This window comes from Melanotaenia boesemani, chromosome 15 (assembly GCF_017639745.1).
Source record: "Melanotaenia boesemani isolate fMelBoe1 chromosome 15, fMelBoe1.pri, whole genome shotgun sequence".
Classification (NCBI taxonomy): domain Eukaryota; kingdom Metazoa; phylum Chordata; class Actinopteri; order Atheriniformes; family Melanotaeniidae; genus Melanotaenia; species Melanotaenia boesemani.
In genome coordinates this window covers 17,522,959-17,535,214 of record NC_055696.1, presented here as the reverse complement: position 1 = coordinate 17,535,214, position 12,256 = coordinate 17,522,959, and the positions used below count along the sequence as shown (strand labels likewise).

The following is a 12,256-nucleotide window of genomic DNA, read 5'->3' as shown; positions in this document are numbered from 1 at the left end:
TCTAACGAGGCAGAAACAGAAACCACAGAGCACAAAAGGGAAAAACTAACATGACAAAATCAAAAACCCAAACCATGATCTTAAAGCAGAAACTAATGACAAAAACCAGAACTATAACCCGAAACCATAACTAGAAAATGAACATGTCCCACACACAGCCCATGATCGTGACAATGGCATAGTATTTACTACTCTAGAAATATTAGAGATTACATATTACGTAATCTTTAATTTCACTACAAGTATTTATATTTTAATAACTATGATCGTAGCTCCACAACACTCTAAATCTATTAGCTACAACAAGGTTAGCTTTAGCTAAGTACAAGGATGATAAAAACAGAATTCTTGACAATAAACTGACATGTAGTTATCTAATTTATTTTATCAATTTGATATCTTTAGCATCTTACTTCCAGGAAAAGATCGAGTTTTTGGGAAAAACAACCTTTCCTGTAAAAGAAATGATAGGGAAAATACATCAGCCTAACTTAGCTTAGCACAAAGATAGTCAGAGCTAAGCTAGTTAGCTTAGCATTGCACAAAGAAAGTCAAAGCTAAACGAAGTTATATTAGCTAGTTCTGCCCACTGTAATTAAAAGTCACTACCATTCTATCTCCTTCTACATTTTATGTAGTTTCTCTAATCTGTTCAGACCAAATAAAAATACATAAATATATTTTTCTTTGTTTGATACAGTAAAATAGATATTCCAACTCCTCAAAACCAATAACAAGTTTCTATAAAGTAAAGTGCTGCTTTACATTTTATATATATATATATATATATTAGAAAAAAAGATAAATTAGAAAATGGGAACTTGACTATGCTGCCATAAAAAAACAAAAAACAAACAGAAAAAACTCTTGGTGACATCTTCATGTAGTTAAAAGGGCAGTGCACCCAAAAATGTGTTTTACGAGCTGTAAACAACACAGTATTACTTAATTGTGATGAAAACTACCTATACTGTTAATAAAATTGGTAATTCTTTTTAAAAAATTCTTTAAAAACTGGGATTTTGTGGGTAAAAAAATGGCGCATAACGCTCTCTACAGGGTAAAACCAAATCTTGTTTTTTGTGATGTAGAACTGTACTTGGTGCTTCTCGATGTCATGAGAAAATTTTAAAAACCTCCCAGCCTCTCCCTCCAGATGCAAATAGGCGGGTCCTCGCCTTGTAGGCATAGAAAACCATACCCAGCAACGCATATGATCGAATATTATTGTGTGAATTTGGCAGTGGGTGGAGTTATGCAAAAAGTAGGGGGTGTAGTCACACTTTAATCAATTTAAACTGAGATTAAATTGCATTTCATTCCAATAACCAAACCAACCCATACTCATTCTTACTCATTAAATGCTACCACTAGCAGAAGCCCCTCGTTTTAGTTTTGACACACTGAGAACTGCTGCAAAGCTGGTTACTAATATCCTTCGTGGCACTACCACTGGGCTACTAATCTACTAATACATTAAAATACATTTCCTTGCAAAAAGCTTCACCGACATTTTCAACTTTACCATGGCGACATATCCTGCGAATGTTACATTACCAGCACTGGAAATCTAATTGTTGTTGATATTCAACTTTGTTTTTTAGTTTTGTGCTGCATTTTCTGCATTATTATTTATAATAATTTTTATGTTTGATATTATAGTTCAACTGCTGTATCTAAACCATTCTGATGCAGGCATCTGTTAGAAAGCAATGAAGACACCTACACAACATGATTGTTCCATTCTTTGACATAAAAAAAAAAGTTTCACTTTTTTTCTTTTGTTCTTTTTTTAGTTCACTGGTGACTGTGTGGTGCAAGACAGCTGTGAAGTATGGTGCAGCTGAGTGACCAACAAAAGAAAATGTGTTTCACTTTATTGGCTTGAATGGTTGACTGAGTTGGTAAATAGAGACTCTTCCTCACAACAGTGTAAAAGTTTGTGCATTAAAATTGCATTTTTTAGGTGCCTAGAAAGTATCATCTTTATGTTGTGTCCACTGGTTAATGTACTTTGGCTGCAGTGGTGGCAAAGCCACAGCAGATTAGTTGGTGTTTAAAAAGAGAGGAAGAGAAGGAGAGAGCACTGGACCAGTTCTAAATATAGACAGACTTCATAACCCACTGACACCACTGTGCAGATAGCTGGAATAAAAAAAGAGTGCAGCTGGTTACAAAAGCATCTTTGTGCTCTAATGCACACATACACACACTCCATATCAATCTAAAAACTGTGAATAGGGGGGAATAGAGCAGGGGTCAGACCCAGCAGTAGTAAAAATAACAATCCTAGTGTTACCAGTGTTATTTCAAGTTTAGACTTCTTTGTTTTGCGACTGTATTTGTGGTATTTTAAGTTATTTCATTACTCAAAGCAAAGACTGAAAGTAAATTTTTACTCTAATTTGTAGTCATTGTAGATCATTCTGTATTATTACTTTTAGCTCAAACAGGCTATGACACTTTAGCAAATATGAATGTTGGGGACAAAAATAATAAAATCAAGAAAAAGTCAACATTTACAGAAAACATTAGTATTAAAACATATTGTTAAAGACATCTATTATGCATTTACAAAATATCAAAAAATATTTGACTGTTTTTTACTATCTTCTAGTACTATCAATATATATCCTTAAAGACCTTATACAAAATTCATTCACAAGTCAATAAGTTTTTGGGAGTCAAGGGAGTTCGAGCTCGAGCACTTTTTGTCATCTTCTGTCTAAATTCCTCTGCAAATGTTCCACATCTACAAATCATTTAGAACATCCACTTTCTGCAAAACTTCGCTCAACACTTTCCCTGGTGGATGCAGAGAAGCTTTTCCATGCTTTTGTCTCCTCTAGGCTTGATTATTGCAATGCGCTCCTCATCGGGATCCCTGACAAGAGCATTCAGAAACTGCAATACATTCAGAATAGTGCGGCCAGGATCCTGATGAGGGTGCGAAAGCAAGACCACATCACCCCCATCTTAAAATCTCTTCACTGGCTTCCCGTTTCGTTTAGAATCGAATACAAGGTCTCTCTCCTCACTTACCAGTGCATCCATGGACATGCCCCTACCTACCTACAGGAACTTCTTTTCCCTCACACTCCTTCACGTACCCTCCGGCCTGCCTATACAAACACCCTCCGTGCCCCCAGGACTAAGCTTCGCAGCATGGGTGATCGTGCCTTCTCAGCCTCTGCTCCAAGGTTTTGGAACGCCTTACCAGAACATCTGAGAGGCTCACAGTCTCTAAATGACTTTAAACGAAACTTGAAAACCTATCTTTTTAAAAAAGCTTTTTGCTAACCAGCACTTTGCTAGTTTTTAAACTTTTATCTTGGTTTAATATTTGTGAACGATTGCAGTGAAACTTAATAGTTGTTCTTTTATCTTTTACACTGTTTATTATATTTTTATGATTTGTTTTGTATGTTACTAAAATCCTTTGTAGCACTTTGAGATTCCTTGGAATGTAAAGTGAGTTACAAATGAATTTATTATTATTGTTATTATTATTTCTGCACCTGTATAATGCGGCCTTCCAATTTGTGCTGCAGCTTTATACAATTTTAGAGATTGACTCTGGGAACTCATGAGGCCTCTCTAAAATATGCTTTTCTCTATTCTGGTTAACAGCTAGTTTTTTTGGCATAAGGTGAACACAGGAAGATATTTGACCCGAATGGCCACACCAAATCACTCACAGACTCATGTTAAAGTCATGCACACCACTTTCAGAATGTATTTTACAAGTTAAGATGAGGTTGCATGCTTTAATTTGCATGATTACTTTGCATAAACAGAGTAGTCTCTTTACCCAAACAAAAGCTCTGCATGGTGTCCAGTCCTTTGTCCCATAATAACCTCAATAGCACTCCACAGCCACACACACACACACACACACACACACACACACACACACACACACACATCCAAACAGACATGTTCGCACAAGTCTTTAAGTTCATTCCTGTTACAGCCTTTAAAGACTGTTGCTTCAGCTGGAGTGACAAAGGAACAGCAGCCCAGCAGTATCCCCTGCAGAAACAACAAGAGCTTGGTATGAGAGCTCAGTTTATTTATTTTCTTTTAGAAATTATGAATAAATCACACCAAAAACTCATGAAAGTAACCTTGATTGCACATGGGCTTGGTACTAGAGTTGGTGTTTGACTGAAAGATATATATGAAGGAGCTGTGCAATCTTAAAGATTTGCACAGTCTCTGATTACAACACTGGCACATGAATTCTGCAGTTTGATTGTGAGGAGCTCCTTTCACAAAAAGGGAGAACATTCTGACAGCAGCCTCTTACTTTGGCTCACATCCCTTTCTGCATAGAATCTGCCTGTTGCTTGTTTGGGTCATGTGACTGGAAAGCAGCCTCTTTCATTGGCCATATGTGCAGTGTACATGCATTTCACTGGAAATGAAACAGGGCTGAACATACACATCTTTCATATACAGAGTAATCAGACAACCAGACATAAAATTGTGATGAAGCTGATGAGTGAGTGGAAGAAGTTGGACTAAGGGCATTGTTAACTTATTTAGTGTACTGTTTAATACTAGTCAACAAGCTGGTCCACAGATCTGGATAAACATCCATCTACTTTCTATGCCTGCTATGACAAACACTGATTGTAATCAAATTCTCAAAATAAAAACCCCATTTTGCCCCACTAGAACTACACTCAGGATTAATCAATAGTTATTAGATATTTCATTATTAGATATGAGATATTACAATGTAAATCTTGATAGTGGGGACATAAGGGTTATGTTTCACAGCAAGTTGTGTATTGTGCCATCTTTAGAAATCCAAATCAACCTTATCCAACATAATAATACACATCAATGCTTAAAATAAAAACTTAACAGAACTATCTAGTATAACAAAACATACTGATTTATTTTTATTTGGCTTACAGATAAACCTTGCAACAGCAAGCACACAACTGACCCACCTACACCTTGTGTCGATCCCGATTTCTCATTCCTAGTTAAAAGTTTGCAAGCTCGAGGTGGATATTTTCCTCAAAGTACAAGTGTGACTTATTGTTCTGGAAAGAGCTACTAATTAAAGATCTTTTAGACTATTCTTAAGGTGTGCATGTCTGCACATGTTTGGTAGTAGGAAAAGGGGAGGGTGAGGTGCATCTTCATTTATGGAAAAAACTGTGGTAGCGTCCAGGAAAATAGACTGGAACCCACCATTTTATACTGTAAAACAGTTTTAGTAGAATATGATATCTAAATATTGATATAAAGGAAAGTCTCTAGAAAAATGCTTCATTGTCATAAGTGAATTGTTTTGCACAGTGCTACATATAGAACTAGGGATGCAACTCTAAATTCTCCCTGTGTGTGTGTGTGTGAGAGAATGATTGTTTGTCCCTATGTGTAGGCCCTGCGCTGGACTGGTGACCTATCCAGGGTTACCCTGCCTCTCACCTGTTAATGCTGGGATAGGCTCCAGCTTACCCACGACCCTTAATGGATTAAGCGATTCAGAAAATTAATGAATGAGGTGTATTGTCACATCAGCAATCTGAATCCACCAAAAAACACTTTATGCTCCTTATTTATCAGAATTCTGATAGTTTTCAAGCCTTATATTTAGAGAAAGGCCGCAGAATGACCCATTTGATATATCACATAATGAACCACTCACTTGCTGCATCTGGCATTCTGCTCCACACTCCTTACCACTTAAAATCACCTTAAGATGTGGTAGTGGTGCATCCTTATTTAGGACAGAGGTTTGTCAGAACTTAGCTTGCTGTAATTTAGTCAGTTTAGATTTTTTACTTTATTATTACATTGCTCATCTGTTCCAGAAATGTTCTTGGTATATTCAGTCAGCTGTATATTGTGTTTTGAAATGCAGCAGAAGGACCAGATCAGTATCAGCTAACAGTGAAATTCGATCTAAGATATAAACTCTATTGAGAAAGCAAGTAGCTTAATTTATCGGATTAAAAAGAAGTGATATTGAGCTAAAATGTTGGGAATATTGATGAATGAACATTTCAAGGAACAAGTAAATAGCTTGGGGTAAGTAGACTTACTGGAAAGCTTAACATGTGTGCACAGTTAAAGGCAGTTCGGAGGGAACATAATGGACACTGTATTATATCAATTACAAAACATCCAGTGCACATACTGTGAATGAACAGCTGGGTAAAAGAAAACAATTTTTTCAAACATTATAGTGGATATAGGAATTGGCTTATGCAGGGTGGGAAACAAAGACAAACAGGGCCAGGTTCAACATTTCAGCTATCATAGCGAAAAGTACAATCCAGGAAAACCTTTACAGCTGTCTATATGTTCATTAAAAACTTGTCCGTTTAATTAATTTAATTAAAACAACTACAACGCATGAATTAGAACCCATAAGGATAAGTATTCAAGGTAAAACGGAGGGCCATAAAATTTAATGGGGCAAAAAGAACTTGAGTGACTTTCTGTACATGCAGGTTGCATGCTGGATACCAAACACCTGAATAGTAGTGTGACTAGTTGCCTTTATGAGGACTTGTAAAAGGTTCGAAGAACATTACACTACAAAAACAAAATGAATAACACTCCCGAAAAAAAAAATAAAATTAGAAGCTCTGCACGAATGCACCAGCTCCTCATTTCATGCCACCTAGATTTTTCTTCTTCTCTGACAAAGAATCCACTTAGCAAGGATTTTGCTGCAGTGTGAGTAAACTGCAAGCTATGCAGTGGAGAGGTTATGCTTGTGAATGGGCCAAACACACTTCCGGTGTCCTGTAAGGCTTAAAGTAGAGGAAACGCAACCTGTCATCCTTAAGCCCCGCCTCATCGGCCCATCCGAGGGCCGTCACCAATGATTAGAGTCCAGCGAGGGGAGATTACAGCCTATTAGCACAGAGGCAAATGACCAGTAGTAACCTCACTACAGCTTTCATATGCATTATTTATCTAAAGACAACCTGCTCAGCTTCAGTCTTGAAATATTTCCTCTGTTTTGCAGCTTCACTTGCATCAGTGCTGTGTCTCTTCTTTATCAGCTGTTTTTAATCATATTCACAAAGCAGCCTTTTTTAAACAGTTATTATCTCTTGTTATGGTTGTCTTGGTTATGCCATTCCTGTACTTAGACCACCTTAAAGGGTTTAACCCACCATTTTCCTGCCACTGTCTCTAAGGGATAATCTAATACAGACACTGTGGCATGCATGCACACAAGACAACCACACCACCTCCAGAACTAAGGTGAAGCACAGCAGATAACTCCTGTTACTCATGAAAAAAAACACAGTTATAGATACAATCACAAGACTAGGGATAAACTGAGCAGAAAGGACTGCTATTGTACATACAAGGAAAAAAACTCAAAGAAAACAATATAAAGACACATTCAGAGCTAAGAAACTAAAAAGCAAAGCAAGCCAGGCATCTAAAATGTAACTGCAGTGCACAAAGAAGCAGCAGTGGTTTAGGCAGCGGCACTTACAAAGGAGTCCGGTAGCCGGTGAGGCGTGATGTGTGTCTGTGTAAGTGTGTGTGCATGTACATGTGTGTGTGTGTGTGGTGTGTCAAGGGGCATCAGGCGGATATCACATTGCCCTGTGCAAACTAGTGATTACCTTCCCTCTGGCACCAGCCAGATTAAGCTGAGGCAAGCAAGAGAAGGGCAGCAAGATGCGTTTTGGCCTAGTTTGGGCCTTGCTGGCTTCCGTATCACACCACCCTGAGCTCGACAGACGCTGCACACTCTCACCACACCCACCCACCCCTCCCTTTCTCCTTCCACTCTCTCTGACGCTCTGCACCCATGCTCATCCTCTCCTTCCATACAACAGTGACAGAGTGAAATATATGTACAGGCACATATAGGCAAATAAACCTGCGCTCATATTGCTGAGGCTTTAACGTCTAAACAAATTGCAGAGGACTACATTAGCTGAGGATGTGATCATTTTGATTTGACTATCCAATTGGAAGGAAAGATTGCTTTTAAATCTCAGTATGGGGGATAAAGACTACAGGAGACAGGACTATTTTAGGGTCCCCACCTTTTTTTTTTATATTCATGTAATCAATTTTTGAGTGCTCTTGAAGTAAAAACTATTTCACCACTGTGCACATGCACATAAGCCAAAAGGGAAATAAAACAAGCGGCAAGTAAAACGGCATATTACTACTTCTGTATACAATCATCTTCCTCTTTTTGGTAACTTGTTTGTGAGGAAATTTGTTAATTTGTCAAAATGAGGAAACAAATAGTGGTTTCCATGACAACCTTTTTTTTTTTTTAATTTGCAAACATCTTTAGAAAGATAAGGTTTTCTCCCACAACAGTGTGAGAGCCAGGCAGACATGCTTCAGCACTTTAGGCAGAGAAATTACCCAGCACACAACTAAATGAGAAACAGTTAGCACAGAATGCTGAAACAGCAAAAAGACTCTCAGACAGAGAGCTGCCATATGGCTTCAGAGCACCTTTACTAGCCAATATTAAATTATTTGATTTTATTCGTACAGGACATCGTTCTTCCAAATTATTTTCAATACATACCAAGACAAAACATGACCTCTTCAGCTGAATTTGCATCACTAGTTCTCATACAGTGAACAGTTTTATGCAGCAAGAAAGAGTGCTTTCAAATATTGTCCAGTTATGCAAAGCATCTTTTATATGTAGGTATAGAATTCAAGGTTTCTGCAATCCTACATCCTCTTTCCTACAGTTTAAACTTAATTAAAACTGCTATCTGGACACTGTTTGACAAAAAGAGAACATGTTATATAGTTATGGGTAAGTTTTCCTTTGGAAAGCATTAGAATTATGTTAAGTCTGTGAATATTTGAACATCACTGATTGGTTCCTGTCAAAAGGTATGGTTAAGTCACTCCCAATTTTAAGTAAATATTGAGGAAAGAAAAGAATAGGTTTACGGGTTGTGAAGGGCTACAATAGCTGGAGATCACAGTAAATTATTTATACCGAGGAGCAGCAGGGTGTAAGGATGTAATGTCAGGTGAACGATGTCATGAATCCTCCCTAGAGGCCTCTCTTGGTTTTACTTTACTGAATATTGTTCAGTTAAACAATTCAGCTCCAAACAAAAGTGGGTCCTTTTCTGTTACAGGGTTGCAGGTGGGGTGTATTTAATGAGCAATGCAGCCAATGACAGCCCATTTTAATATTAATGTGATGGCCAAAAAGCTGGCTGTGACTGGATGTTTGTTCCTTAGCAACAATGTAGTGTAAACCTACACTGTACTGGAGGAATACCATTAAGCTGCAGCTTCTTTCATGATTCCCTCAAAGTGTGCGTTGTAATGTCTCTTTAACCGTACTGTACACACAGCTCGAAAGGGTCATTCCTTTTAAAAATCTCATCAGGCATATTAGAGGTCAACAACTGGTCTCTGTTAAGCTCCACAGCCCCCTACAAGTCGTTTTGCGTTAACAAGGGTGAGGGTGGTGTCGGCTAAAACCGGAGCACGCCGCGCGATCAGTTTGCCGGTAGGCCGCAGGATTTCAGCACCCATAGCGCCTGGACAGCTCCGTCCAATCAGAAGCGCTCTTTAAAACGCGTCATCCTTCCTCATCCTCCTTCCCTCCCTCCATCACTGCTGGGGCATGGCGGAGGACATCTCAGTCAAAATGCTGACTTTCCGAACCGGCTTCCAGTTTTACAGAACCATGTTGTGTAGTGAATAAAAACCCGAATGTGAACGTTGCGCTGTCCCGTTTTACATGAAACATGCTGTAGCTGATCAGCAGGTTCTTAATAGGACGTGAGATACGAGCTAATGGGGGTTTTTAAATGACGTGTGTCCGGTTTCTACGCACAATGTCACACGACCTTAGCAGCTGGCAGGCCTTTAATGCACACGTTTATCCTACCTGTCTGGTAATAAGAACAACCCTTGGTTTAATAGCTGGATTTCAGTGTGAAACATTGATAACCACCATCCTGGACAAGACGAGTTTAATTACTCATCTCGTGGATGTCGGCATGGAGTCAGCCGCATGGCAGTCTGTCCTGTCCATGCACCTGATGAAAGGTAGCCACAGCCAACCTGAAAAACCTCCCTGGCGGCTATAAAGCTGAAGTCCAAACCTTTTACACACACACACACACACACACACATATATATATTTGCCGCAAATTTATGTTGTGTCAACACATGTGCAGCCTATTCTTACAAAATAAAAATAAAAAATGCCACCGGCTTCATTAAAGGTACATGCGAATCAGCAGTAGTGTACAGCGATTAGCTTAAAAAATGTAAGTAGACGGAGAAAGAACGGAAACATCGCAGCCATTGTAAAATGAAAAAGCCGGCTGAGAGTGAGACACAATGTGAGAGGCAGGTGCATGGCGTTTAGCTTCTGCCCGGCTATGCTAACCCTCCTCTTCAAAATGAATGAAAATGGCCAAACGGATGCCTCAAACTCACCTAATATAATCCAGAGCAACCCAGAGACCAAAACGAATGCGAGCATGTCTTTCTCATTAGGTCGGGTGTCCCGGTGCAGGAGCGGCTCAAAGCTGCAGCATCGACTGCAGAAAGTCGCCGACAATCTGGGAGATTAAAGAGGGAGGGGGTTGTAGGGAGGAGGGGGTTGACAATATATCTAAGACAGACCACAGTAGGGGAGCCGACTATGTCCAGCAGGTCTTACTGTGCAGATCTCGGCCGAAAAACAAAAACTACGCGTTGACTAAAGAAACAGACTCAAAGCATCCTTCCTCCTGATGGATTTTCCACCTTCACCTAGTTGGCTGCTGCGCAATGGAAGACACGCTGACATTAACACGCTTGCATGTAGGTCGGTCGACATCAAGGTTATTGGGGATGAAATGCATTTTCTTGATGTTGAAATATAAGCCTCACATCAAATATTTGTCTTAGCACACGATTCCCCCGCACTCGTGACTGAAAGCTATAATTTGGGCATTAACGTTGACTGTGTTTGAAATTTATAGGGGGAAAACAGTTAATCTGCTGTTTCGCAAAACATGTGTCAGGATGTTTAAACAGTCCTTTACCCAATTTTTTTTATTATTGATTTATTTTAAGGGATTTGCTCGGTAGGGTAGCATACATCACGCCATCCCTGCAGCCGCGCACACTGACACGGAGTAACCTTGCATCAGATTCACGTGGTACAATAAGACACTCCCAATGAACTAAAGTAACCTTGAGAAAGGCTGACACAGAGACACGTAGGGTGATTGGCATGATTTGATACAAGAAATTAGAATGATGTAAAAACTCACCAACCACTCAACTGGTATTTAAACACATTAATGTGTGGATGCACCACACACGCACCTGCTCTGACTTTCTACAAAAATCATTCCTTACAGGTGTAAACTGTTTTATTGTGATGCTGCGTCCTACTGAACACTTAAACTAGTAACCCATTTCTTTTTGATAACGCTGCAGAGAAAGCACAAAAGGCGACAAATACAAGACAGTACTCTAAAATTGCCAAGCGGTTCACCCATGTAAGATGAGGGGGAAACAGGTAAATCAGGTTGTAGACAGTGAAGGTTGAAATTTTAAAATCTTAATAAACTTACCTGCGATCTGAAAGGATATAAAGAGAGTGAACACAAATGGCACCAGATTTGTTTAGTTTGTTTATTTTGCAATGAGATCAAAGTTCACACAAAGGAAAAAGTAAGAAAAACCCTGCAGCGTAGTAGAATTTTCAAATGTAACATACACAAATGGAGATAAAAGAATATTAGATAAGATATTAAAGTATTAATAAAGAGTCAAATTAAGTAAAGTGAAGGTGGCCCAGACACATGTTCAAAAACAAAGAAATCTTAGAACAATGTGAAAAACCCTAAATAAAATTAAATTAAAACAGCAATTAAATGGATCCTAAAGTGCACGGGCAGCCAATGGAGAGAAGATAAAACCATTTTTCTAAATCTAGATCATCATACACTGCATGGCCCCCCAAAAACTTGCCACCTGGATGTTACTAAGAAAACAGGTACAAGCCTCTTATTGAATAATTAATGCATAGATAATTATCTTTCAGAAAATAAGTTATTTAACCCCAACTAACGCAATGAGTAGTTTCTCATTTCCACAACCATGTGGAAAGAGACATCCTGTGGTCATGGAAAATATGTTAGTCTGATTAAGAAGATTAGATCATTGGCATGAATCGAGCAGAGAAAACGTCTAAGAAGATTGCAGAAAGTATTAAAATTGGGTTAAAAATAGTTAAAGACTGGAAGGATAGTGA

The 12,256-nt window shown here is 38.7% G+C and overlaps 1 protein-coding gene across 3 annotated transcripts in view; it reads right to left on the bottom strand.

Moving 5' to 3' along the window:
- Positions 1 to 10,823, bottom strand: part of acsl6 (acyl-CoA synthetase long chain family member 6) — a 37,340-nt gene extending 26,517 nt beyond the window's left edge. For 2 of the 3 annotated variants that reach the window (XR_006012874.1, XM_042007602.1), the window contains exon 1: positions 10,444 to 10,823. Coding sequence is in view for 1 of the 3 variants with exons in the window: in XM_042007602.1 (XP_041863536.1) it covers positions 10,444 to 10,489 (46 nt within the window). In the remaining 2 variants the exon portion in view is untranslated. Of the gene's footprint in view, positions 1 to 7,483; positions 7,548 to 10,443 lie in introns of those variants that run through there. The other variant, XM_042007603.1, reaches the window with a different exon arrangement.
- Between the last annotated feature and the right edge of the window lie 1,433 nt (positions 10,824 to 12,256).